The sequence below is a fragment of the Macaca nemestrina genome, chromosome 14 (assembly GCF_043159975.1).
Source record: "Macaca nemestrina isolate mMacNem1 chromosome 14, mMacNem.hap1, whole genome shotgun sequence".
Classification (NCBI taxonomy): domain Eukaryota; kingdom Metazoa; phylum Chordata; class Mammalia; order Primates; family Cercopithecidae; genus Macaca; species Macaca nemestrina.
This window is the reverse complement of record NC_092138.1, coordinates 118,392,769-118,419,946: the sequence shown is the minus strand read 5'-3', so window position 1 is coordinate 118,419,946 and position 27,178 is coordinate 118,392,769. Positions and strand designations below refer to the sequence as shown.

The 27,178-nt window shown below is 57.7% G+C and overlaps 2 protein-coding genes and 1 pseudogene across 2 annotated transcripts; 1 reads left to right on the top strand and 2 right to left on the bottom strand.

The window, feature by feature from the left end:
• Nucleotides 1-36: 36 nt before the first annotated feature.
• Nucleotides 37-18,165, bottom strand: LOC105471985 (negative elongation factor complex member B). The gene is made up of 13 exons (XM_011724896.3): nucleotides 17,626-18,165; nucleotides 17,161-17,324; nucleotides 16,801-16,900; nucleotides 16,167-16,397; nucleotides 9,861-10,046; nucleotides 9,015-9,127; nucleotides 7,590-7,692; nucleotides 7,114-7,209; nucleotides 6,568-6,710; nucleotides 6,329-6,435; nucleotides 1,343-1,484; nucleotides 959-1,067; nucleotides 37-792 (listed from the first exon to the last, which is right to left on the bottom strand). The coding sequence occupies exons 1-13, from the start codon at nucleotides 18,148-18,150 to the stop codon at nucleotides 646-648; spliced, it is 2,166 nt and encodes a 721-aa protein (XP_011723198.2). The 5' UTR covers nucleotides 18,151-18,165; the 3' UTR covers nucleotides 37-645.
• On the top strand, nucleotides 14,449-14,823 carry LOC105471984 (large ribosomal subunit protein mL52 pseudogene; annotated as a pseudogene).
• A 1,587-nt stretch (nucleotides 18,166-19,752) lies between the features above and the next one.
• LOC105471983 (sperm-tail PG-rich repeat containing 3) lies at nucleotides 19,753-23,162 on the bottom strand. The gene is made up of 6 exons (XM_011724895.3): nucleotides 22,001-23,162; nucleotides 21,312-21,469; nucleotides 21,073-21,207; nucleotides 20,684-20,772; nucleotides 20,267-20,570; nucleotides 19,753-20,117 (listed from the first exon to the last, which is right to left on the bottom strand). The coding sequence occupies exons 1-6, from the start codon at nucleotides 22,108-22,110 to the stop codon at nucleotides 19,984-19,986; spliced, it is 930 nt and encodes a 309-aa protein (XP_011723197.2). The 5' UTR covers nucleotides 22,111-23,162; the 3' UTR covers nucleotides 19,753-19,983.
• Between the last annotated feature and the right edge of the window lie 4,016 nt (nucleotides 23,163-27,178).

The window sequence follows — 27,178 nt, the reverse complement described above, 5'->3', positions numbered from 1 at the left end:
CCAACCCCAGGGCAGGCACAGACACATTCCAGCCTCCACATTTACCAAAACGCCTTTTATTTACATACAAGAAAATCTCACCATGTGTCCAGCTGGCCTCGTCACGGCCGCTGAAGGTGGCGCTGCTGGGTGAGGAGTGCTGGTTCCAAGGGTGAAACAAGGCCACAGGTGCACCTGGGCTTGTTCTGGCCACACCTGTGACTTGGGCTGCAGGGTGAGGTGGCTCCCTCCACACAGGCCCCAGGACACCCACCATGGCAGAGGCCAGGCTGCTGCCCCCACACGGCCTCCACGGGGTCACAGGTCCATCTCCACAACCCCAAGACAGTAGCAGTGTGCCTCACTTTTGCCAGGCTGAGCCAATGAAGAGGCCCCGCCCTCTCCCCTTGGAAAACAGGTGGCACACTTTCTGTGGCTGTGAAAGTACAAGGAGATGCTGTGCCCTCGGAGCCACTGCGTGGATGGCAGACAAGGTCTGGGAGCCTGCTCCAAGGAGCAGGAAGCAGGGGCCATGACCCCAGGACAGGCCCAGCCACAGCCCCGGGAGGAGGGACCGCCTTGTATACCCAGGTCTGGGAGCCTCTTCTGGCTGAGCAGGGCCGCGACTCAGCAGGGCCCTGGAACCCGAGCAGGCCTGGAGGACCCTCAGAGCGGGGCAGGGGCAGGCACGCTGGGGAGGGGCAGCTCCAGGGCCGGCGTCTCCGCAGCCTGCGCTGGGCTGGGCTTCCGGTGGTCCAGTTGTTCCAGCTTCTCGCCGAGCTGGGAGTAAAGCTCCTTCACCGCCTCTCCACTCTGCGGGGAACCACACCATGGGGCAGGCGAGGCGCATGGGCAGGCGCAGGGGGTGCGGGGCGGCGCCCACCGACCACACACAGGCACTGCGGGGGCAGCTTGGCAAGCACACACGGGGCTGGTAGGGACCAGGCACCTTCACACAGCAGCCCCCCCGGGCACCCACCTGGCCTGTGGGCTCCAGGGCCTTCTGCAAGGCCTCCAGCTTAGATGGGGCCACCCTGGGGTGCAGGTGAATGAGAAGCCGCAGCGCGTGCCGGTGCACGTTCTCCTTCCTAGAAAAGGCCGTGCAGGGCTGGGGTGGGAGGCAGGCCCTGCTGTCTGCCCAGGCCAAGCCCGGATGCAGGTGGCCAAGGCCCCTGGAGACAGGACACGGCCAGCCTCTGGGACCCTCCCCAGCTGTACCCAAGCACCCTGCAGGGCCACATGCGGGCCCCAACACACCCACCTGGGGACCCTCTGCCCCAGGTGGGGAACAGCAGCCACCTCTCAGGCTGCGATGGACAAGAGCTGAGGACAGAGTGGGCCAGATGGTGCCCAGGAGGCCTACCTCGGAGAGGCAGTGAGGAAGAAGCCATCGAAGAGGCTGCTGCAGAAGTCCTCAAGGGCAAATTCGTCAGCCAGCAGCGCAAGGCTGCCTGTGAGCAGGTGGAGGAAGATGTCGCCAAAGGCCAAGTCGCCAAAGGTCTCCACTGCAGACACAGCAAGCATCAGCCTAGCGCCACCCACCCTGCCCACCTCAGAGGGCACCTTTGTCCTGAGACCTCAGAACCTGCTTCTGGGGGTGCTCACATGGGGGTTTTTGGAAGTTCTGAGGTGGGAAGCACAGGGTCTCAGCAGGTGAAGAGGCAGGTGGGGGTGGACAGGGCGGGTGGGTGGGGTGGGACCCTAGGCGGGGAAGCAGAGCTGCAGCCTGGGGACAGGAGGAGGGGTCGGGGGAAGAGGAGACAGAAAAACAAGGTGCTCCTCCAGTCCCGAAAGGCCTTGCCCAGTAGCTGAGCCCAGGAGAAACAAGCCTAACAAAATAAAGGGCCTGGCGCCAACTCCACAGAGTTCTCCCAGACTACCAACTACACTGTGCCACAGGAAGGAGAACGAAGCACTTTCACATTCTTTTTTGAAGCCAGACACCAAAACACAACAAAGACAGCAAGCGTGCCCACAGATGCCTCACATACGACCGCAGCACTGACGCCACGGCGCGCAGCACCCCACACCGGGCCCCTGCAGGAAGGAGGGTGGCCGCCCGCGGACTGATGCCCGTGGAATGACGCCAGGAGGAGCTGTGGCCAGGCCACACGGAGGTGACATGTGCGGACGGGGCAAGGGTGGCCTTCCTAGTACCCCGGATGGCGCTTTCCGAGGACAGACCCAGCTGGCGCCACCTGTGCCCACGGAGTGACAGAAACCAGGAGACCCAGGAGACCCAGGCCCCCAAGGTGCCTGCCTGCCAATCTCCCAGGGCCTTGGCCAGCCACGTGGCCGGGTGGCCACAGAATACGTGGCAGGCACACAGTCCCGACCAGGGGATCCAGCAGCAAGGCCCCACTGGGCAAATGCCCTGATTCCTGCAACTCGAGGGAACCCAAGACTGTGAGACAGGAGAGGGGACAGCAGGCGCATCCCAACCCTGACGGGGCCGTCTGCACAGCAGACGGAGACACCTGGAGAAGTGCAGCCACTGCCAGGCAGTCAGCAGAGGAGCAGCAGTGAACCTGGCTCAGATGTGACAATGGCCTGCGGTCACTGTTTTTTATTTTTTTGAGACAGAGTCTCGCTCTGTCACCCAGGCTGGAGTGCAGTGGCACGATCTCAGCTCACTGCAGCCTCCACCTTCCAGGTTCAAGCGATTCTCCTGCCTCAGCCTCCCTCAGCTGAGATTACAGGCACGCACCACCACGCCCGGTTAATTTTTCTATTTTTAGTAGAGATGGGGTTTCGCCACGTTGGCCAGGCTGGTCTCGAACTCCTGACCTCAGATGATCAGCCCACCTCAGCCTCCCAAAGTACTGGGATTACAAGGTGAGCCACCGAGCCTGGTCAGTTTTTTACAGGCATTTAAAGGCAGTCTTGTTTTTTTTTTTTTTTTTTTGAGACAGAGTCTCACTCTGTCGCCCAGGCTGGAGTGCAGTGGTGCAATCTCGGCTCACTGCAACCTCTGCCTCCTGGGTTCAAGCGATTCTCCTGCCTCAGCCTCCCGAGCAGCTGGGACTACAGGCGTGCATCACACACCCGGCTAATTTCTGTTTTTTTTTTTTTTTGAGACGGAGTCTCACTCTGCTGCGCAGGCTGGAGTGCAGTGGCCGGATCTCAGCTCACTGCAAGCTCCGCCTCCCGGGTTTACGCCATTCTCCTGCCTCAGCCTCCCCAGTAGCTGGGACTATAGGCGCCCGCCACCTCGCCCGGCTAGTTTTTTGTATTTTTTAGTAGAGACGGGGTTTCACCATGTTAGCCAGGATGGTCTCGATCTCCCGACCTCGTGATCCGTCCGTCTCGGCCTCCCAAAGTGCTGGGATTACAGGCTTGAGCCACCGCGCCCGGCCTAATTTCTGTATTTTTAATAGAGATGGAATTTCACCACGTTGGCCAGGCTGGTCTGGAACTCCTGACCTCGGTGATCCACCTGCCTCGGCCTCCCAAAGTGCTGGGATCACAGGCGTGAGCCACCGTGCCCAGCTCCCCTCTTTTTATTCTGAGATGGAGTCTGGCTGTGTCGCCCAGGCTGGAGGGCAGTGCCGTGATCTCGGCTCACAGCAACCTCTGCCTCCCAGGTTCAAGCGATTCTCCTGTAAAAGCATCCTTCTTTTGTAGAGATGCCGTCTGCAGCCTGCTTTCTGTGATGTGTCAGATTTACACCCAGACATTGCCCTGAGGGACAGGCGGCCACACGCAGACCCCACACGGACCCCAGGGAGGTTGGAGATGGTGCTGGGTCCTCACTGTGCCGTGCTCTTGACTTTATATTATTTCACAAATTCCCACTACAAAAATGTTAAAAAATAAACAGGAGAGAATTCCAAAAATCAACATCTATTCTTACTAGAACCCACTAAAAACCTAAGAATAAGCTTGCTCTCCCCGAACGTTACTGAAAATGCACATCCCAGCCCGTGGGGCAGCCACGTACTCCGACGAGAAGCCGCACTCCTGGTTCCAAGCCTGTTTCTAGCCACAATCAAATGAGAAAGAAACAGAAGCACATGCAAGGCCTCCAGGTGAGTCTGTCACCGTGCAAGCTCCACAGGGACTGACACAAATCCAGAAGGTGCCGCCCACTGCACACTGGGCTGCGCCACAGCCTCGTGCCCCTGAGCTACACACCTGCACAGCACGTGGCTGTACCGAGTACCGGAGGCCACTGGGACACAACGGTAAGTGATTGTGTATCTAAACAGAGAAAGTGGAGTAAAAATACAGTATTGTCAGCTTATGTGACCGTGTGGTCGTATATGTGGTCCACGGTGGACAGAATGTTATGTGACACGTGACTGTACTGCAGTGGACAGGCCAAGGCAAATCAAAGTTATTTATAACTATGTTCCCGGAAGTCTCAAAAAATAAACAAACCGGTTCTGCCCAGTGGCCGGCGGCCGGCAGCGCAATGTCCCAGCGCCCTCAAGAGCCTCCCTGAGCCTCCAGAAGGAGCAGCAGCGTTGGTGCCCGCGTGAGCCCAGGAGGTCATGTCTGCCTGCGCCGTCTGATGCCACTGTCTGTGGTCATTCGTTCCAGCAGCAACAGGAAACCCACGCCCAGGCGACCCAAGCTCAGTGAGAGGCTGGCTGGGGACAGGTTAATACCCACAGGTAACTTCCTCCGCAAAGAAAGCTGGAAAATGCATGCACGCACTGTCCTCGGACACACCAGCCACCGAGAAACACACTAGGAACGTGCTGTGGTGTGGACGTGTCCCTAGGTTCACCGCCAGAAACCTGATCCCCAACGCAACACTGCTGAGGTCGTGAGGGCTCCATCCTCGCCAAAGCATTCACGCTGTTAGCACAGGAGTGGGCTCCTGATAAAGGGGGAAGTCTGGCCCCTTCTCTGTCTCCATCTGTGTCTCATCTCTAGCTCTGTCTCTCATCTGTCTGTTTCTATGCCTCTCCTGTCTCTGTCTCTCTCATCTCTCTGTGTCTCTCATCTCTGTCTGTCTCTCATCTCGGTCTGTATGTCTCTGTCTCTCATCTCTGTCTGTGTCTGTCTGTCTCCCGGGCCCGTGCCCTCTTGCCCTCTGCCTTCCACCATGGGATGACACAGCAAAAAGCCCCAGTCAGATGCAGGCCCCTTGGACCTTGGACTTCCCATCCCAGCCCCCGCAGAACTGCTGCTCTTTTTTTTTTTTTGAGACGGAGTCTCGCTCTGTCATCCAGGCTGGAGTGCAATGGTGCGATCTTGGCTCACTGCAACCTCCACCTCCCAGATTCAAGAGATAATCCTGCCTCAGCCTCCCAAGTACCTGGGATTACGGGCACCCACCACTGTGCCTGACCAATTTTTGTATTTTTTTAGTAGAGACGGGGTTTCACCATATTGGCCAGATTGGTCTCAAACTCCTGACCTCGTGATCCGCCCGCCTCAGCCTCCCAAAGCGCTGGGATTACAGGCCTGAGCCACCGCGCCCGGGCATCCCTTCCCTTTCTACATTGCTCAGTCTTGAGTCTCTGTTAGAGCAGCATAACGTGGACTAAGACAGCAAACCCCAGACAAGGCCTGAGTCAGCAGGGAAGAGCCCAGGGTCTCTGTCACGGTGGGTACCGCAAGGCTAAAGAGGCCCCATCTCCCACGGGACCTGCAGTTCTACTCTTGAAGGCGCCCATTTGGACCCTTCCTCTTCTTCCTGGCTTACAACAACCCCTCCCCCGTGGAGGCTCCCAGGAGGAAGTGGGCCTGTCACCACCTGGGTGGGGGGCTGGGGCAGGGGATCTCTCCCCCTCCCCTTTGCTCCATCCTCTGAGCAACTGAGGGGTCCCAGGCCCCTCGCCAGTAAGGATGAAATAAGAGCAGCTCTTGCGTCACCTTTTTGTGGGAAAGCACAAAGCTGAACTCCGTCTCCCTTTCCTAGTAAAATAAACTATAGACAAAAACGTAAAAGTGAAAACGAGGCTGTGAACGGTGGCTCAGGCCTGTAATCCCAGCACTTTGGGAGGCCGAGGCGGGCGGATCATGAAGTCAGGAGTTCGAGACCAGCCGAACCAACATGGAGAAACCCCATCTCTACTAAAAATACAAAAATTAGCCTGGCGTGGTGGCGGGTGCCTGTAATCCCAGCTACTCAGCAGGGTGAGGCAGAGAAATCACTTGAACCTGGGAGGCAGAGGCTGCAGTGAGCTGAGGTCGCGCCATTGCGCTCCAGTCTGGGCGACAGAGTGAGACTTCGTCTCAAAAAAAAAAAAAAAATGTAAAAACAAAGCTAGCAAAGTTGGAAGTGGGCTGGGGAGATGACAGCTCCTGGGGGCCCTGGCGCCTGCACCCTGGGCGGGATTGCACGCGGCAGCTGCCGCAGGGAAGACACTGCCAGCCACCGCCCGTCAGGACTCACCCAGCCCCGGCAGCAGGCGGAGAAGCGCATTCTTGTTCCTCTGCTTGGTGATATGCAGGACGTAGTACAGCCCCACCTCGCAGGCCATGCGCTGCTCCTGCAAAAACCTGTGCCCCGGGCGCCATCAGCCCTGCCCGAGCCCCCACACCGACCCCCGCCCAGCCCTGCAGCAGCCCCCCAGCAACAGTGCCACCCCTGTGCCACGGCCACCCCTGCACCCACAGCCCTGCAGCCCGTACTTAGTGAAGCTTTCAGGAAGTGTGTTTGGATATGAGACTGGGGCTTTCTCCTCGGCCGGAAGTTTCTGATCCACATTGAAAGTGTAGTCATCCACCAGGAAGGACATGAGCATCGGGAGGAACCTGGTGATGAGCTCTACCTCCTACGAGGAGGGGAGGCCATGAGCGGGCCCCGCCCCACCCCACCCCACCCCAGCGTTGACACACACCCTGCCCCGGCCCTCCCACTCCCCCAGCACCTCACCAACCCCACCCTCCTCTCCAGGTCCCCAGGTCCCTCTTCCCACCTCCCAAGTCCTCCACCCAGGTCCTCAAACCCCCTTCTGGGCCTGGATCCACATGGAGTAGCCACCACCTGTGGCCAGCCATGGTCCACGGAGACACCCCAGAACCCCCCTGGTGGGCATTTTCCCAAACAGAAGGTGGACACCTCCAGGAAGGAAGCTTTGGGACCAAAGGGGCCTCCACAACCACTTTGCTAGCGCCTCCCGCTCCAGCCCACAGCTCCTCGGGAGAAACTGGCAGTCCCCACAGGAGGCTTGTTACCATCTTGGGCTCCTTGAAGACTTGGCTGTCAATCATGTCCCAGGCTCCCTGGCCCAGTGCCAGCAGCCGGAGCAGCAGCAGCAGGTCGGGGCTGTCCTGTAGGGAGGACGGGCTCAGCGCCAGTCCCAGGCAGCCGTGTCCTGGCCATGGAGCTCCTCTGACCCTACTCGTTACCCAGCAGGGTCTCTGGTGCCCATGGCCAGGACCACACGACTGCAATCACCAGCCCCACACACGGGGTGAAACCCAGTCTCACAGCAGGGAAGCACGCGCCTCTACCTGGCCGCTGCCGTCCACACCGACCACCAGAGCCGGCGGGGCGGCCACAGGGCCCCGAAAGCTGCCGTCCACACCAATCACCAGAGCCGGCAGGGCGGCCACAGGGCCCCGACAGTTGCCTCCACACCCCGACCACCCGGAGCAGCCAGCGGGGTGGTCACGTGGCCCCAACAGCTGCTGACCAAGCCCACACTCACCCTGGGCAGTGTCTCCTGGCCGACCAGCTCCTGCAGGTGCCTGACTGTGCTCAGTGCCAGCGTGTTGATGGCGAAGGGGTCACACAGGATCATGGACAGGTCCCTGGAAGGAGGCCGCCTTGGCGTTAATGAAACGCCTGTTGCCCCTCCCTTCAGTGGCACAGTCCTCAGGAGGGGTGGCCTAGGCTGGGTTCCGGACTGGCAACGGGCACCCATCACATGCTGGGTTTCTTAAAAAAAGCTTAAGGTTGGCCGGGCGCAGTGCCTCACGCCTGTAATCCCAGCACTTTGGGAGGCCGAGGCGGGTGGATCACGAGGTCAGGAAATCAAAAACCATCCTGGCTAACACGGTGAAACCCCATCTCTACTAAAAATACAAAAAATTAGCTGGGTGTGGTGGCAGGCGCCTGTAGTCCCCGCTACTCGGGAAGATGAGGCATGAGAATGGCGTGAACCCGGGAGGCGGAGCTTGCAGTGAGCCAAGATCGCGCTACTGCACTCCAGGCTGGGTGACAGAGCGAGACTCCATCTCAAAAAAAAAAAAAAAAAAGCTTAAGGTTTGCAATTTGTCCTTAACATGTTAGATCTTCCAAATTAGAGTTAAAAAAACAAAATAAAGCCTGAGTGTGGTGGCTCATGCCTGTAATCCCAGCACTCTGGGAGGCTGAGGCAGCAGGATCAATGCCCAGGAGATGAGGAAGACTATACCACTGCACTGAAGCCTGGGTGACACAGACCCTGTCTCAAAAAGAAGAAAAAAAGTGGCAAAGGTGGGGCCAGGCAGCACTGTATCTATACACCAGCCAGAGAATGCTGGAAAGCAAATGCCAACAGATACCCCTAAGCTCAGAGGCTGGCTCCACGCCACTGCAGGCACCAGAGCCCCCAGCCCCTGGGCCTGGCTACAGAATGCAGAGTTGAGGAGGGAGACTTTGCTACCCAGACACATCCCAACAACCATGTCCCTCAGCTGTGCGCCAGCAGTGCCCAACATAGCTCTGCTGAAACATCCAGGAGGCTGGGTGCGGGGGCTCATGCCTGTAATCCCAGCACTTTGGAAGACTGAGGCGGGTGGATCACCTGAGGTCAGGGGTTCAAGACCAGCCTGGCCAACATGGTGAAACCCTGTCTCTACTAAAAAATACAAAAATTAGCTGGGCGCAGTGGCGCGTGCCTGTAATCCCAGCTACTTGGGAGGCTGAGGCAGGAGAATGGCTTGAGCCTGGGAGGCGGAGGTTGCAGTGAGCAGAGATCGCACCATTGCACTTCATCCTGGGCTACAGAATGAGACTCTATCTCGAAAAAAACAAAAGACAAAGCAACATCAGGGAATAAGCACCTGCTACCCACGACAAAACACAGCGAGCGCAGACCAGACGCGCACAGGGCCCTGGGGGGCAGAGGCTTCATGGAGCCGACCCTCACCCCAGCACCTGCTCCTGGCCCTTCTTGACTCCATCGAGAAACCCCTGCAGCTCCCGCGCCCTCTTGCTGTCCACGAACCGCTCTCGGATGCAGGCGTCCAGGCACCAGGTGAACTGCAAGGAGGAAGCACGGTCGGGACCAGACCAAGCCTCCCAGGACGACCAGAGATCCGGCCCCAAACACAGCCGCAGGCCCCGGCCTCTCGCTCAGTCACAGCTGCTGTGAGGGAAGGCACCGGGCACCAGTCTCCCGACGGTGCCGAAGCAGCAGGGTCAGGACAGCAGTGGAGACAGTGATGATGTTTCTTTCTAAAAGGGGACTCCCTCATGGCACCCTGAGTGTGGGGGTGGCCACTGCAGCACTCCAAGCAATGGAAGCCTCGGAGGGTGACTCCAGTCCCAGAAAGATGGTCCCGAGGCTGGAGGGTCCGTATGAAGGGAAACCCCATTCCTGGAGCACTCGGTACCTGGCCAACAAGTAGTCCCCAGGGTTCTGGGGAAGGGGAGGGCCACAGGCCAGGTTTGGAAAGATGGGAGGAAGCTGGGGCAATGGTCAAGGTCCAGCCTGTAGGTCCTACAGCCCTCGGGAACAGACAAAGGGCTGGACGGGGCAAGAGAGTCCCAGGGAATGGCCAGGTCTCTGGCTCAGATGCAGGGGACTAGCCTCCTTCCCCCATCAGGGTCTGGAGAGGAGCCACAAGATGCCAACACACAGCAGGACAGAAAGATCAGAGCCCAGGAAACAGCCTCGGGAGAGGAGGGCGCCCAGGTGGTCACCGGCCCAGCCAAACCCACAGGGAGGAGAGGAGCCAGGAGGGCCAGGAGGAAGGAGGGAGGGCTGTGCTACCTTGTGGCACGGGTCCACGGTGCAGATCTCACCCACGTCCAGGTCATGCAGGGACATGAGCAGCTCAGCCCGCAGCGTGCAGTAGTGCACATTCCGCGTGCGCAGAAAGAGCGTACGCAGAAACTGCAGCACCATGTCGTACAGCTTCACGTTCTTCCCCACCATCTGTGTCAGCCGCTGCACCACCTGCAGTGAGCAGCACCGTCAGGTCCCGGGACCCTCCCAGGCTCCGCCACAATGAAGACACATGGACATCACGTGCAGGGCAGTGCAGCCCCTCTGTCTGGACATCTGGATATCTGTCCTTCCTACTTTTTGGCAGAAAATGTTCCCTCCTCTCTTATTAAATATTGGCACCCAGTCTGATGGTAGCAGGTTCTGTTATTTTTCTCTTTTTTATAACTTTTTTTGAGACAAGGCCTTGCTCTGTTGTCCAGGCTGGAGTGCACCGTTGAGACTGTGGCTCACTGCAGCCTTGACCTCCTGGGCTAGAGTGATTCTCCTGCCTCAGCCTCCCGAGTAGCTGGGACTACAATTGCATGCCACCATGCCCAACCTTTTTTTTTCTTTTGAGATAGTCTTGTGCTGTCACCCAGGCTGGAGTGCAATGGTAGGATCTCGGCTCGCTGCAACCTCCGCCTCCCAGATTCAAGCTATTCTCCTGTCTCAGCCTGTAGTTGGGATTACAGGCACAGGCCGCCACGCCCAGCTAATTTTCTGTATTTTAGTAGAGACAAGGTTTCCCCATGTTGCCCAGGCCGGTCTTCTGAACTCAGGTGATCCATCCACCTTGGCCTCCCAAAGTGCTAAGATTACAGGCGTGAGCCACCACACCTGACCCAGTTTTTAACTTTTTTTTTCTTCTTTTGAGACTGAGTCTCACTCTGTCGCCCAGGCTGGAGTACAGTGGTGCAATCTTGGCTCACTGCAACCTCCGCCTCCCGGGTTCAAGTGATTCTCCTGCCTCAGCCTCCTGAGTAGCTGGGATTACAGGGGCCCGCCACCACATCTGGCTAATTTTTGTGTTTTTAGTAGAGATGGGTTTTACCATGTTGGCCAGGCTTGTCTTGAACTCCTGACCTCGTGATCTGCCCGCCTTGGCCTCCCAAAGTGCTGGGATTACAGGTGTGAGCCACTGTGCCCAGTCTAATTTAACTTTTTAAAAAAGAATTGGGCTGGGCACGGTGGCTCATGGCTGTAACTGCAGCAAATTGGTAGGCCAAGGTGGGTGGATTACCTGAGACCAGGAGTTCGAGACCAGCCTGGCCAACATGGTGAAATCTCGTCTCTACTAAAAATACAAATATTAGTCAAGCGTGGTGGGGGGGGCCTATAATCCCAGCTACTCAGGAGGTTGAGGCAGGAGAATCACTTGAACCTGGGAGAATGAGGTTGCAGTCAGCGGAGATCACACCACTGTACTCCAGCCTGGGCAACAAGCAACTCCGTCTCAAAAAAATAAAATAAAATAAAGTAAAATATAAAATTAAATTAAATTAAAATAACATAAATAAAATAAAAATAAAATAAAATAATAAACTCAGCCAGGCACAGTGGCTCAAGCCTGTAATCCCAGCACTTTGGGAGGCCAAGACGGGCAGATCACGAGGTCAGGAGATCGAGACCATCCTGGCTAACACGGTGAAACCCCATCTCTACCAAAAATACAAAAAACTAGCCGGGCGAGGTGGCGGCCGCCTGTAGTCCCAGCTACTTGGGAGGCTGAGGCAAGAGAACGGTGTAAACCCGGGAGGCAGAGCTTGCAGTGAGCTGAGATCCAGCCACTGCACTCCAGCCTGGGCGACAGAGCGAGACTCCGCCTCAAAAAAAAATAAATAAATAAAATAAAATAAAAATAAATTCAAAAAATTAGAAAATTTTAAAAATAAAATAAAATAAATTTAAAAAAATAAAAATAGGCCAGGCGCAGTGGTTCATGCCTGTAATCCCAGCACTCTGGGAGGCTGAGGCAGGCGGATCACAAGGTCAAGAGATCAAGACCATCCTGGCTAACACGGTGAAACCCCATCTCTACTTAAAAAAAAATTACAAAAAATTAGCCGGGCATTGGCGGGCGCCTGTAGTCCCAGCTACTTGGGAGGCTGAGGCAGAATGGCGTGAACCCGGGAGGCGGAGCTTGCGGTGAGCTGAGATTCGGCCACTGTACTCCAGCCTGGGTGACTGAGCGAGACTAGGTCTCAAAAATAAATAAATAAATAAATAAAAATAAAATAAATTTAAAGAATAAAAATAAAATAAGCAAATAAAATAAAACAAAATAAAATAAAAATAAAAGAATCAACCTAGGACTAAGCAGACCAAGCAAGTCCCTCACAGACAGAAATCGGTATGGGCAGCACCAGGTCACCAGAAGAGATGGGGCAGGAGAAAGGCCTGGGAAGTGCAGGGCACCCCACCGTTCGCAGAGGGGTCCAAGGGCTCTGTCTGACAGCAACGGAACAAGAAAAAGGCCCGTGGAGGACCTGACTGGGAATAAACAAACAGGGAAGGGAGGACAAAGGTGGCACTACCACACGAACTCTTCAGCACTTGAAGTGCAGTAGTTCAGAAGGGCGCTAAGTGTGAAAGACTCACCAGGTTTCAAATCTCAGTGATGCTCCCACAAAAAGCATTACAGTTCAATTTTTTTTTTTTGCTTGTGAGACAGTGTCTCTCGCTCTGCCGCCCAGGTTGGAGTGCAGTGGCTCAATCACACCTCACCGCAGCTTCAATCTCCTGGGCCCAAGCGATCCTTCTGCTTCAGCCTCCTCAGTAGTTGGGACAACAGGTATGCGCCACCATGCTGAGTTAAATGTTTTTTCTTGTAGAGACAAGGTCTCCCTTTGGTCTTCAACTACTAAGCTCAAGCGATCCTCCCACCTCAGCCTCCCAAAGTACTAGGAGTACAGGCGTGAGCCACGGTACCCAGCCCAATCCTTCACACGAATTACATGCTGAAAGATAATACTTTGGATACACGGGATCAAACAAAACATTAATGAAATTGATCTCACTTTTTTTTTCTTAATGTGGATATTGAAAAATCTTAACTTATAGTTCACTTTATCTTTCTATCGAACGGTGCTAAAGTTGGTTATGGCCAGGCTCACACCTATAATCCCAGCACTTTGGGAGGCCAAGGTGGGCGGATCACCTGAGGTCAGGAGTTCCTCTTGGTTCAGCCTGGTCAACAAGATGAAACACTGTCTGTACTAAATAAATACAAAAATTAGCCAGGCATGGTGAGGCTGGCCTGTAGTCCCAGCTATTCGAGAGGCTGAGGCAGGAGAATTGCTTGAACTCAGGAGGCAGAGGTTGCAGTGAGCCGAGTTCGAGGCACTGCACTCCAGCCTGGGTGACAGAGCAAGACTCCATCTCAAAAAAAAAAAAAAAACAGAAAAAAAAAAAGGGCCAGGCAGAGTGGCTCATGCCTACAATCCCAGCACTTTGCGAGGCCAAGGCAGGCGGATCACGTGAGCTCAGGAGTTCAAGGCGAGCCTGGCAAACACGATGATACTAAAAACACCAAAACTGGCTGGGCATGGTGGCACACACCTATAATCCCAGCTACTGGGGAGGCTGAGGCAGAATAGCTTGAACCCAGGAGGCAGAGGCTGCAGTGAGCCCAGACCACACCACTGCACTTTTGCCTGGGTGACAAGAGCGAAAGTCCTGTCTCAAAAAAAAAGGGAAAAGGCCGGGCGCGGTGGCTCACGCCTGTAATCCCACTACTTTGGGAGGCCGAGATGGGCGGATCACGAGGTCAGGAGATCGAGACCATCCTGGCTAACACGGTGAAACCCTGGCTCTACTAAAAATACAAAAAACTAGCCGGGCGAGGTGGCGGGCGCCTGTAGTCCCAGCTACTCGGGAGGCTGAGGCAGGAGAATGGCATAAACCCGGGAGGCGGAGCTTGCAGTGAGCTGAGATCCGGCCACTGCACTCCAGCCTAGGTGTCAGAGCAAGACTCCGTCTCAAAAAAAAAAAAAAAAAAAGTAAAAAAAAAAAAAAAGAACGGAGTGAACCCAGGAGACGAAGCTTGCAGTGAGCCGAGATCGTGCCACTGCACTCCAGCCTGGGCGATAGAGACTTTGTCTCAAAAGAACAAAGAAAATTGTCAGCAAGTTTCAGTTTAGAACAATGCCAATATTATTAACAGACAGAACCCTGGGTTTGCTATCCTCTGAAGAATGAAAAACAACTCAACTGCAACCACATTAACAAATCATTTAAATACCTGAAAACTGAAGGACCAGGCCGGGCGCAGTGGCTCATGCCTGTGATCCCAGCACTTTGGGAGGCCAAGGCGGGTGGATCATAAGTTCAGGAGAGCGAGACCATCCTGGCTAACACAGAGAAACCCCAGCTCTACTAAAAATACAAAAAATTAGCCAGGCGTGGTGGTGGGCACCTGTAGTCCCAGCTACTTGGAAGGCTGAGACAAGAGAATGGAGTGAACCCCAGGCGGAGCTTGCAATGAGCCAAGATCGCCCCACTGCACTCTAGCCTGGGCAACAGAGCAAGACTATGTCTCAAAAAAAAAAGAAAAAAGAAAAAAAGAGGGCTACCCCGGCTACTCTGGCTCAGCATGGCTGCTTTGGCAACTGTTCTCTTCATAGGTGTCTGGAGGCTGCACTGTGGTGCAGCCGCTTGGGCGGGCGGCCAGCCAGTGGCTACTACAGCAGGGACTGGCGGCCAACCCCTCTGGCTACGGGCCCCTTACAGAGCTCCCAGACTGGTCATAGGTGGACGGCCGCCCTGCTCCCCCAGTGAAAGGCCAGCGTGGAAGCAAAGCTGAAAGGGAGAAGTTTGCAAGACGAGTTGTACTGCTGTCACAGGAAATGGACGCTGGATTACAAGCATGGCAGCTCAGGCAGCAGAAGTTGCCGGAAGAACAAGGAAGCAGGAAAATGCTCTTAAACCCAAAGGGGCTTCACTGAAGAGCCCACTTCCAAGTCAATAAAAAGCAACTCTTGCCTCCCTTCCTCAGCCCCTCTCTGGATTTCTTATCACCTAGATGCTTCATCCCAGCCAAAAGACAGCCTTCACATTCCCCATCCGTGTTCGGAGCAAAAGAGCCAGGACACCAAGAACAAGCTGTTAGATCACTGCCTGGGAGGTCTGGCTTAGTGCCCTCATCTCTGGCTCCATTCCAGTTCAGCTAAGTCTTGCTTTAAAATGTTTACCTCCTTTGCAGGCCATAGGACTGGCCCAACTATGAGAAACAGCTGTTCTGTGAACATGAAAAGGGGACAGCAGTTTTCCTGGTTCTAGCCAGCACTCAAGCCTTTACCAGCCCACATACAGCTTAGGCCATGTACAGCTGTCATCTAATACATGTTTTCGTGAAACAGAAAAAAAAAAGTTGAAGGACCAAACAGAACTGGCTTTTTAGAGGTGGGCCGGGGGCGGGGAGGTGCCGTATACAGTGGCTCACGCCTGTAATCCCAGCACTTTGGGAGGCCGAGGCGGGCGGATCATGAGGTCAGGAGATCGAGACCATCCTGGCTAACACGGTGAAACCCGGTCTTCAATAAAAATACAAAAAATTAGCCGGGCGTGGTGGCTGGCGCCTGTAGTCCCAGCTATTCAGGAGGCTGAGGCAGGAGAATAGCGTGAACCTGGGAGGTGGAGCTTGCAGTGAGCCAAGATCAGGCCATCGTACTCCAGCCTGGGCAACAGAGCGAGACTCCGACTCAAAAAAAAAAAAAAAAAAAAGGCCGGGCGCGGTGGCTCAAGCCTGTAATCCCAGCACTCTGGGAGGCCGAGGCGGGCAGATCACAAGGTCAGGAGATCGAGACCATCCTGGCTAACACGGTGAAACCCCGTCTCTACTAAAAAAAAAATACAAAAAAAACTAGCCGGGCGAGGTGGCAGGCGCCTGTAGTCCCAGCTATTCGGGAGGCTGAGGCAGGAGAATGGCATAAACCCGGGAGGCGGAGCTTGCAGTGAGCTGAGATCCGGCCACTGCACTCCAGCCCGGGCGACAGAGCGAGACTCCATCTCAAAAAAAAAAAAAAAAAAAAGAAGTAGCGGAGGCAGGTGCTGTAACTTCTCATTAGGGGCCTTTCTGTGGATTTTAATGTTGTCCATATATCACTTTAAAGAAAAGTAAACTACAAACATAAAAACCACCAACATTCTTTCCAGCACGGGTACAGGCCAGCTCTCCCCCGCCGCCCAGACAAGAAGGAGAACCATCCAACCATTCACAGGGCAGCAGGGTGTTGATCCCCAGGCAGCTGATGGGGCCAGCCATGGCACCCCCAAAAGGTGCCCCGCCCTGCACACGGCCTGTCCCCTCACCTCGCCCTGGCGCCTGGTCTTGGGGGAAGGGCTGAAGAAGTTGTGCAGGACAGAGAGCTCTGTGCTGAACAGCGCGCTCTCCTTCTCCAGGATGTACTGCTTCAGCAGCGGGGAAACCTCGTCCCCGAAGAGAGCCTGGTTGTCTTGCCAGATCTGCCGCTTCACCTCCACGGCGCAGGCTCGATACAGCTCCTTGTCAGCCATGACTAGCTTCAGCTTTTTCTCAGGAACCTACATGACACCACAGGCAGCCTGTGAGTGGCCCCTGTGTCCCTGGATCTCCCTTAAGACAAGCCAAGAGACCTCAGCCCCCCCCCCCCAAGACCACCTCCCGCTAAGCCCCACCCCACAGGACACCTATGACAGGTTCCCTGGCCCCAGCAGGTTCATGCAGACAAGCCAAATACCAACAGCTCTATCCCAGGGCGGGTCCCACACCCCAACTCCAGTGCTAAGGTTCAGTCTCCACGCTGCTCATGCAGAAGCCAGACAAGCTCACCATAGACAGCACTCCGGCAGGCGGCGTGGGAAGCTCCCGGAGCTAGGTGGCCACCAGAACTTCCACCAACTTAAGGGCATGAAGGGTGGGCGGACGGTCCACGCCACCACGTCCGGGTTAGGGTTAGGGCCCTACCTTGGGCAGGTGCTTCATGACGCACATCACCACGGGCTGCAGGGACGGCATCTTGACCAGAGAAAAGCTCTTCTCCAGAAGGTCTTCCAGCTTCTTGTACCTGCAACAACTCACAGGATTGATGGTGCAGCGATGCGCCAGATCAGAGCAGCTACCTGCTTGTCCCCACACAGGTAACAGCTACCAGGACAAGCCTCCACGCGCAGGACACATGGGGCAAGGCTCCACACTCAGACACAGAGCCAGGCCACCTCTGGGAGCAAGGATGTGGAGCCAAAAGGATGATAAATGTCCCTGAGTCGATCCAAGGCTGAGAAGACAGCCGCACATCTCACCTGCCCATCCCTCCCGCTGACCCACCTTTCCTCAGCCTTCCCTTCCGAAGCGATGGCTGACACTCGCTCCAGCAGCTTGTCCCGCAGCTCATCGAACACCGACTGGTGGAACTCCAGCCGCGGCGTCCCGTGCAGGTCCAAGAAAGGGAGGGCCGACTGAAGAGAGGGCAGCAGCACGCCATTCTCTGTCTGAGGAAGTCAAGAGAAATCTCAGCCGCAGCCCAGTGCGCCCGGGCACCCCAAGGTTCTAAGAGCTCGAACCCAGGGAGGTACGAACCCAGGTGTTCCCAGGCGTGCTGGCGGTAACCGCAGCCACCGAAAGCCACCCAGCCGTCCAGCAAAGGGATGCTGGCTCCGGACTCCACCCCCAAAACAAGACTCAGACACCAAGAGAAAGCCGGAAAACTTCCGGCGCCTCTGCCAGGCCCGACTCCGGCGCAGGCAGCCCTGCCCTCGCACCGGGCTCCCCCCGCCCCGGGGGCTGCCCCACCTGGAACTGCTCGATGGCCTTGAGTGGCTCCGTGCAGTTGGTCAGGGTCTCCTTCAGGTCCTCGCCGTTGGCCACGCCCAGGTCCTGCAGCCCCGCGAACATGGCCGAGGCCCCGGCCGCCGCCCGGCTAGGCGCCCCATCCCCAGCCCGCTCCCCCGGCGCCGCCGCAGACACCCCAGAAGCCCGCTCCGCCGGGCCTCGGGGGCCGCCCGAGCCCCGCTCCCCGGCGCCCTCCAGCTCGGCCAGGTCCCGCCCGCCGCGCGGCTCCGCGCGCGTCCTGCAGCCGCCCACTTCCGCCCCGCACCGCCCGGGTCCGCCCGCCAACCGGCCCCCTGGAAACGCCGCCGGAGCCGCGCGCAGGTTCCTGGGAGCAGCGCCCTCTCCCGGCGCGAGAGACCCCGCCCAGGCAGCCCACTGCGCATGCGCCCGCCCGGTCCCGCCCGCTCCTGGGGTTTCTGGCAGAAGAGGGCGGGTGGGAGCGTGGGGGCGGAAGCGGGGTCGGTCTGATCTGCCAACCGACGTCATGTCAGCCGAGTGAATTTCGTGTACACAAGCTTGGAAAACGCTCTTGTTGATCTCGCGGCAGCCACGCGCCGCGGGGACGTTTTGCCGGGGGTTGAGCTCCCCGCCCCTCCGCTCTGCAGGTGCAGGACACGGGCGCAGACTCCCTCCCTCCTGAGCGTGGCTTCCTCCGCGTGAAACGGGCACGAAGCCCACCCCAGCGCTGTCGCCAAGACTGAGGTCTGAGCGCCTTCAGGGGGCCGGGGCCTGGCGGAGACCGGGCCCGCAGCGGGAGCGCGAGCGACGGCCGCCCTCCCCGGCACCGGGAGGCTGTGGCGCCCACCGAGCTCCGCGGAGCCGTGAGGGAGAGTCCAGTTTCCACAGTGTCCCTTCTCATCCCAGGCGGGTGGGCTTCCCGGGCCTCCCCGCCTCTCCAGCCCGCCGCCCTCCCGCAGGCAGTGCCCCGCCAAGCACCCTACACACACCCTCTCTCTTTTCGGTCTTCCCTGCCGAGTTTTTCTCTAGAAATTTCTTTCCCGCTGCCCAACAAACTCTTGCTCTTCCTTAAAGGCTCCTTCCTCCACCTCCTCCAGGAAGCCCTCCCTCCTCAGCCCAGCTGGAGGAGATCGTTGCATCCTTCCTGCCGCTCCCACTCCTAGCTTTGTGTCTCACCAGGGGTGCCTGGTGGTGCAGCCATGAGCAGAGCTCCTGTTCCCACAAGCGGGGCCAACCTCCCAAGGCCAGGGCTACCACGGCTCTCTTGCTGCTGGCCAAGTTGGTCACCCCAAGGGCGAAGGTACCAGTGCCTTGATCCAACCCCCAGCTGGTTCAGTGGCAGAGGAGGGCAAGGGACACAGCACACACACAGCCCTAGGGCCTTGGATTCCTCTCTGCCAAGGGGGATGGTGCTGAGGCCACAGGAGCAACTGCCCAGAGCCTTTTTGAAGGGGTTGAGCTCTGGGCCTGGTCTGGGTCCTGGGTCTGGGAAGGACTTGGGGAGGTACAGGTGATGGCACTGCAGTTAAACCTCCTGCAAGGTGGCAGCCTTGGGGCCCAACCCTGGGTAGGAGGGCAGGCCAGTGGTGACAAGGGAGGCCCCAGCCAGGTGAAGCTGCAGGCAGGGGCAGTACAGGGACCCGGCAGGTGAAGGCCCCGGGAGTCTGCTGGCAGTGCCACAGGAGTCTGCAGGGCCCTGGGCCAGAGGTTTCAGGGCACAGGTGACTAAGCCCAGCTGCGTCTTCAGCTCAAGGCCCAGGGGAAGTGGGGTTGGGCCCTGGTGAGCGGGGTCCCTGGGCCCTTCCTGAGACCTGGCCAGGCCGACCCCACCTGGAGGTGGCGGCTCAGGGCATTTGGCACCTCCTTCCAAGTTCCCTGGCTTGGCAAGCGGCTGACCCTCAGGTGGACAGCAACTGGACCAGGCCCCTAAGTGGCACAGCTGGGTGGGGGTGTCCCACAGAGCCCACCTCCCATCTCGCTCCAGGCTGGAGCTCAGGGTGAGTCGCAGGCTGCCGCCCTAGAGAAGAGAGCACCCTTCAGGGGCAGCCGAATGGAGATCCCTCAACAGGGAAAGCCGGAAATGACCCAGGACCGCCCCCAGGCGAAGGACACAACTGCACACCACAGAGCTCAAGAGAGCCAACAGCGTCTCTGTATAGCAGGGAGGCGGCCAGATGAGGGATCCAGGCTGGGCCAGCCTTGTCCACAGCCCATAGAAGGATTGACCAGCCGGAAGGGTGCATCGGGGGTGCCCAGAGGGTCAGAAGGCCAGGCTGGGGCCCCGAGTCCCAAGGGAGGCCTGAGAAAGCCCCGGGGGAGGCCACTCGGTGGCCAGGCCAAGCAGGTTGTGCCCAGCTGGCTCTAGAGTGCACAGAAGGGGCCTGTGTTGTGGCGCTTGGGTCTGCGCACACCCTGGATGACCATGCCAGGCACTGAGGGGAAGCGTGAGTTGTAGCAGTCCTCCACGTAGTAGGCAGCTGGGCCAGGGGTTCGAGCTGCCAAAAGAGAAGGCTGAGAGCCCCACCCAGGTGGCAGCCCCCACTCGAACCTGGCTCCCGGTTCCCACCCTTGGCCCGTGAACCCTTGTCTTCACAACACGCACCCATGCCCCAGCCCTAGCCCTCCTCTCTCCAGGCCTCCTTACAGGTGCTGAGCCAGGAGGTGAACGCGGGGGAGCGGCTCATCGAGAAGGCCGGGGAACGGGGCCTCTGCAGGCGGCTCCCAGGAAGGATATTGTAGGTGTTGGGGCCAGGGTGTCTCTTGCCAGGTGCCTGCAAAGAGGCCTGAAGCAGGGACTGGGGCTGCACCCTGAGGCCCAGCCCCCTGGCTCCAGGCAGCCCTGGGCGGATGTGGCCCTCAGGTGTCTTGGAGGTGGAGTGGCGGCCTCTGAAGCTGAAGGCGGGGCCGGCGGGCCGGCTGAACAGCTGGTAGTGGGCTGGTGAGGGCCACTGCAAGGGGGCAGGAGACGGGGGCTGCAGGGCAGGGCGCTCCCCACGGATCCTCAGCCAGCTCCCCTTTGGCCCCGCTGGAACCCCCAGCCCCCTGCCTGCCCAGCCCCCACCTTTTGCTCTTGGTCGAAGTCGGCTTTCTGCGTGAAGGGGCTTTCACTCTGGAACCACAGAGTCTGCCATGCCCTGCGGCCACCGCCCTCTGTAGGTGGAGGGTGGAGAGAGAGAAGGCTGGGAGCCCCACCCAGGTGGCAGCCCCCACTCGAACCTGGCTCCCATTTCCCACCCCCAGCCTCTGAACCCTTGTCCTCACAACGCCCACCCATGCCCCAGCCCTAGCCCTCCTCTCTCCAGGCCTCCTTACAGGCGCTGAGCCTGGAAGTGAACACCGGGAGGGTGGAGGGGCCCTCAGGCCGTGGCGGTTTCAGCTCAGAGGCAGAGGCCCCCATTCCCAGGGTGGAGGACAGGCCCGGTGGTCGGGCCTCAGAGAGGGGACACGCACCTCGGCCCCGGTGCCTGCAGCCGATGCTGTAGCGGGGGTGTGGGGAGGACTCTCGTACGGACGGGCTGGGCACCTGGTACCTGGTGGGACTGGGGACTTCCAGGTCAGCTGTGATCGGGGGGCGTTGCTCCAGCACTGGCCACAGGAAGCAAGCTCTGGGCCTGGGCTCCTTCCAGCAGGCCCCTCCCACAACCCCCAAAGACCAGCGTGGGGGTGGGGTGGCCGGGACCCTCACTCACACAGCTCTCTCAGGGTCTGGGTGTAGGTGGGCAGGGACTCCTGAGGGGTGCCCATCTGTAACCTGAGACCAGCTGGGACCTCCTTCATCTTTGGGAGCCGTGTCTCATCCCAGGCCAGCCCTGGCTCCAGGCCCACCAACAGCACAGATGCCTTGGACCTGCAAGGGAGACCGGCAGCCACTGTCCCTCAGTCCCCACCACTCTGAGCCGCCTGCCCCACAGCCTATCCCCTCTACTGTCCCTCAGCCCCCTGGCTGCTCCCAGCCACCTGCCCAGCAACCTGCTCCCCCACTCTGTCCCTCAGCCCCGGCCACTCCCAGCTGCCTGTCCCACAGCCTGTCCCCCACTCTGTCCCTCAGCCCCGGCCACTCCCAGCTGCCTGTCCCACAGCCTGTCCTCCACACTGTCCCTCAGCCCCCTGGCTGCTCCCAGCCACCAGCCCAGCAACCTGCTCCCCCACTCTGTCCCTCAGCCCCCGAGCCGCCTGCCCCAAAGTCTGTCTCCCCAACTGTCCCTCAGCACCCCGCCGCCGGCTGCTCCCTGGAGCCTGCCCCCACCCTCTGTCCCTCACCTCCCAGGCTGCTCCCAGCCGGCCTGTCCCACAGCCCTCCCCCCACCGCTGTCCCTCAGCACCCTGGCCACTCCCAGCCGGCCTGCCCCTTCCCGCCCCACCGCCCCCCTCAAGTTACTGGCTGGGCTCTGGTGGCGTCTGCCTCAGGTGGCCGTGGGTCCAGTGTTTGCCTCCATTGATGTAAAAATTTGCCAGGAATTTCACTGCCTTCTGGTCAAAATTCATCATCAGAGTCTCCTGGCTCTCTTCCCCGAGGGCACCACCAGGCTCTGTGACCTCACTGGTAGGCCCCTCTGTTGCTGGGGCTCCTGGGGAAGATGCATTGTCTGGCCCTGGAGGGGCTGCCCCGGGCCCCCACGCCGGGCGGGCCCCTCCCCCACTAACTAGATGATCACGGGGTCTGCCTGGGCCAGGACCCCCAGCCTGCCCCAGTGACTCCTGGCCCAGCCCTCTCCCTTTCCCCCTAACTTTCCCAGCATTCCTCCCCTCTCCTGCACCCTGGGGTCTCCTGGAAGTCTGGGGTCCACTCTAGCAGGTCCTCTGGGAGGACTGAGGCCTCAGCAGAGGGGGTGGAGGGAACAGGACCCAGGGCATCCGCCAAGCCCTAGGAGATGCCCAGCTGTGTCTGGCCAGCCAGGACTCCCTGGGGGTAGGAGGGAGGGGTCCAGGAAGGATCCCTGGAGGAAGAGGAGGAGCTGCCACCCCACCTGGGTTCCCACTTAGGGAAAAAGCAAAGCCACATCAGATGGGTCTGACACCAGAGGCAGGCCCAGCCCTGGGGCCCAGCCAGGACTGGAGTGTGAGGGCCTGCCTCTCACCTGGGGACACAGAGACTAGAAGGTGTCACTGATGGCCAGGCTGCCTGCTCTGCAAAGGAACAGCCAGCCTGCGTGAGCAAGAGCCCTTGTGGGCACCAAGGCCCTCGCTGTGTGGCCTCTGGAGCTGACCGCCAGCCGGTCCCAGCCCTGACCTTGGCCCAGAATCCACCAGGGCGGGGCCTGTGAACAGGGCCAACTCGGGCCTCCTCCGCCCTCTCTGGATGCCTGCCCTTCAGCACTGGGCCTGCCAGGCAGACAGATGGACACATGCTTGAGGAAGCACAGGATTTATCTGGGCGAAGGGTTCACGCCCTGAGCTCCGGAGCCCCTGTCCAGGTCGCGCCAGGTTCAGAGTTGACTGGCTGCCAGTGGAACAGAGTGCACTTTGCTCATGAAGCCCTTGTCATTGGACAGATAGGCCCCTCCAGGTCCTCCCTGTCCTGTAATAAACGTTGCCGCTGTGAATGGCGCTGCTGGACATCCATCCTCTCCTTCGGAAGGTGCGTGGGGGAAATGCTCTCGTGGTGTCCGGCTCTGCACCCACACCACCACAGCCGTCACAGAAGGAGGCTTTTGTTCAAATGTTGGGGGGGTTGTTCCCCACACACCAAGCTGGGTGTCCTCTAATTCATTTCCTTCACCATCTACCTGGAGACAGTGTCAGATCCCACAGGGTGAGAGCTCCCTCCCAAGACGGCCTCCAGACACAGACAGGGGCAGGGCCTCCAGACACACACCAGTCGCAAGCCTGGGCCTCTGGAACTTCTGACCAACTGGCTTCAAGTTGGGGTTCCTATGACACCCGCTTTGGGTTTAATTTGGTGTAGCCACTCATAGAACTCAGGGAGGCCGGGCGCGGTGGCTCACGCCTGTAATCCCAGCACTTTGGGAGGCCAAGACGGGCGGATCACGAGGTCAGGAGATCGAGACCATCCTGGCTAGCCTGGTGAAACCCCGTCTCTACTAAAAATACAAAAAAATTAGCCGGGCGAGGTGGCGGGCGCCTGTAGTCCCTGCTATTCAGGAGGCTGAGGCAGAAGAATGGCGTGAACCCAGGAGGCAGAGCTTGCAGTGAGCCGAGATCGCGCCACCGCACTCCAGCCTGGGCGACTGAGCAAGACTCCGTCTCAACAAAAAAAAAAAAAAAAAAAAAAAAAAATGGCCGGGCGCGGTGGCTCAAGCCTGTAATCCCAGCACTTTGGGAGGCCGAGACGGGCGGATCACGAGGTCAGGAGATCGAGACCATCCTGGCGAACACGGTGAAACCCCGTCTCTACTAAAAAAATACAAAAAACTAGCCGGGCGAGGTGGCGGGCGCCTGTAGTCCCAGCTACACAGGAGGCTGAGGCAGGAGAATGGCTTAAACCCGGGAGGCGGAGCTTGCAGTGAGCTGAGATCCAGCCACTGCGCTCCAGCCCCGGCGACAGAGCGAGACTCCGTCTCAAAAAAAAAAAAAAAAAAAAAGAACTCAGGGAAATGCTGATGTTTACTGGTTTGTTGTAAAGGATATTGATTGCAAAGGATACCAGTGAGAGGCATGGGGATGGGCTGGTGCTTCCATGCCCTCGCTCGCTGGTCGCCGCCCTCTGGGAACCTCCAGCTGTTCTGCTGTCCAGAAGCTCCCTGAGCCCCAGTCCTCTTGGCATTTTACAGAAGCTTCCTGATGTCAGCATTGCTGTCCCTGGGGCTTGGGTGAGACCTCTCCTGGGAGGGTCTTAAGACCCACAATCAGGCCGGGCGCGGTGGCTCAAGCCTGTAATCCCAGCACTTTGGGAGGCCGAGACGGGTGGATCACGAGGTCAGGAGATCGAGACCATCCTGGCTAACATGGTGAAACCTCGTCTCTACTAAAAAAATACAAAAAACTAGCCGGGCGAGGTGGCGGGCGCCTGTAGTCCCAGCTACTCGGGAGGCTGAGGCAGGAGAATGGCGTGAACCCGGGAGGTGGAGCTTGCAGTGAGCTGAGATCTGGCCACTGCCCTCCAGCCTGGGCGACAGAGCCAGACTCCATCTCAAAAAAAAAAAAAAAAAAAAAAGACCCACAATCGGAAAGGCAAGAATGTTAGCGTCCTGCATTGGGGCAGACGAAAGGAGGGCAGGAGAAGGTCAAAGTCCCCCACCCACACCCCCCCAGGCCTTGTACACTCAACATTCTAACACAAGGCCCTATCAAGGGCTATGGGAATTACCAGCCAGGAGCGGTGGAGGAGAACCAGCGTCTACCAGAATGCCAGACAACTTCCTAGGAGTGGAAGCAATGGTCCAAGTTTGTAGTGTCTTGTATGGACTTGATCTGTATGTACCAAATTGCTTTCCAGAAGGTGCCACCCGAATTAGAGGTCCTTCTCACCGTGAGCCTGCCAGCAGTAAGCCTCAGAAACTGCTCTCAACACACAATCAGCATATATGTGATTATGGTTCGACTTGATGCCTGCACACTTAACGGACTGTGGTCTTTTTTCTTTTTTTTCTTTTTTCTTTTCTTTTTTTTTTTTTTTTTTTGAGACAGAGTCTCGCTCTGTCGCCCAGGCTGCAGTGCAGTGGTGCTATCTCGGCTCACTGCAAGCTCCACCTCCCGGGTTCACGCCATTCTCCTGCCTCAACCTCCCGAGTAGCTGGGACTACAGGTGCCGCCGCCACACCCGGCTAATTTTTTTTGGTTTTTTTTTTTTTTAGTACAGACGGGGTTTCACCATGTTAGCCAGGATGGTCTCGATCTCCTGAACTTGTGATCCGCCCACCTCCACCTCCCAAAGTGCTGGGATTACAGACTTAAGCCACTGCGCCTGGCCAGTCTTTTTTCTTAAAAAGTTCATATTGGCCGGGCACAGTGGCTCATGCCTGTAATCCCATCACTTTGGGAGGCCGAGGCGAGCGGATCATGAGGTCAGGAGTTCGAGGCTAACACGGTGAAACCCCATCTCTACTAAAAATACAAAAAAAAAAATTCATATCATGTCTGCATTTTCCATGAGGTGTTGTTTATATCTTTGTTTTGTGAGAGCTTTTAATGCTGATACTGTCATGCCCATCCATGTGAAGACACCACCAAACAGGCTTTGTGTGAGCAATAAAGCTTTTTAATCACCTGGGTGCAGGCGTGCTGAGTCTGAAAAGAGAGTCAGCGAAGGGAGATAAGTGTGGGGCCGTTTTATAGGATTTGGGTAGGTAAAGGAAAATTACAGTCAAAGGGGGTTCTCTGGTGGGCGGGAGTGGGGATCACAAGGTGCTCAGTGTGGGAGCTTTTTGAGCCAGGATGAGCCAGGAAGCAAGGACCAGCCATTTTCACTTCTTTTTTTTTTTTTTTGAGACGGAGTCTCGCTCTGTTGCCCAGGCTGGAGTGCAGTGGCGCGAGCTAGGCTCACTGCAAGCTCCGCCTCCCAGGTTCACGCCATTCTCCTGCCTCAGTCTCCTGAGTAGCTGGGACTACAGGCGCCCGCCACCATGCCCGGCTAATTTTGTTTTTTTTGTTTTTTGTTTTTTTTGTTTTTTGTTTTTTTTGTTTTTTTTTTTTTTGAGACGGAGTCTCACGCTGTTGCCCAGGCTGGAGTGCAGTGGCGCGATCTCGGCTCACTGCAAGCTCCGCCTCCCGGGTTCCCGCCATTCTCCTGCCTCAGCCTCCTTGAGTAGCTGGGACTACAGGCGCCCGCCACCGCGCCCGGCTAATTTTTTGTATTTTTAGTAGAGACGGGGTTTCACTGTGGTCTCGATCTCCTGACCTTGTGATCCGCCCGCCTCGGCCTCCCAAAGTGCTGGGATTACAGGCTTGAGCCACCGCGCCCGGCTGGCTAATTTTTTTTGTATTTTTAGTAGAGACGGGGTTTCACCGTGTTAGCCAGGATGGTCTCGATCTCCTGACCTCGTGATCCGCCCACCTCAGCCTCCCAAAGTGCTGGGATTACAGGCGTGAGCCACTGCGCCCAGCCCATTTTCACTTCTTTTATGGTGGAATGTCATCAGTTATGGCCAGGCAGGGCATTTGCACTTCTTTTGTGATTCTTCAGTTACTTCAGGCCATCTGGGCCTATACGTGTAAGTCACAGGGGACACGATGGCTTGGCTTGGGCTCAGAGGCCTGACAGATACCACATTTGTTCATAACACTTGTTGCAAACTTTTTTCCAGTTTTTCAGTTTGCCTTTTGGTTGTTTTTTTGTTTGTTAAGAAGTGGTAGGGCCGGGCGCGGTGGCTCAAGCCTGTAATCCCAGCACTTTGGGAGGCCGAGACGGGCGGATCACGAGGTCAGGAGATCGAGACCATCCTGGCTAACACGGTGAAACCCCGTCTCTACTAAAAATACAAAAAACTAGCCGGGCGAGGTGGCGGGCGCCTGTAGTCCCAACTACTCGGGAGGCTGAAGCAGGAGAATGGCGTAAACCCGGGAGGCAGAGCTTGCAGTGAGCTGAGATCCGGCCACTGCACTCCAGACCGGGCTACAGAGCAAGACTCCGTCTCAAAAAAAAAAAAAGAAGTGGTCT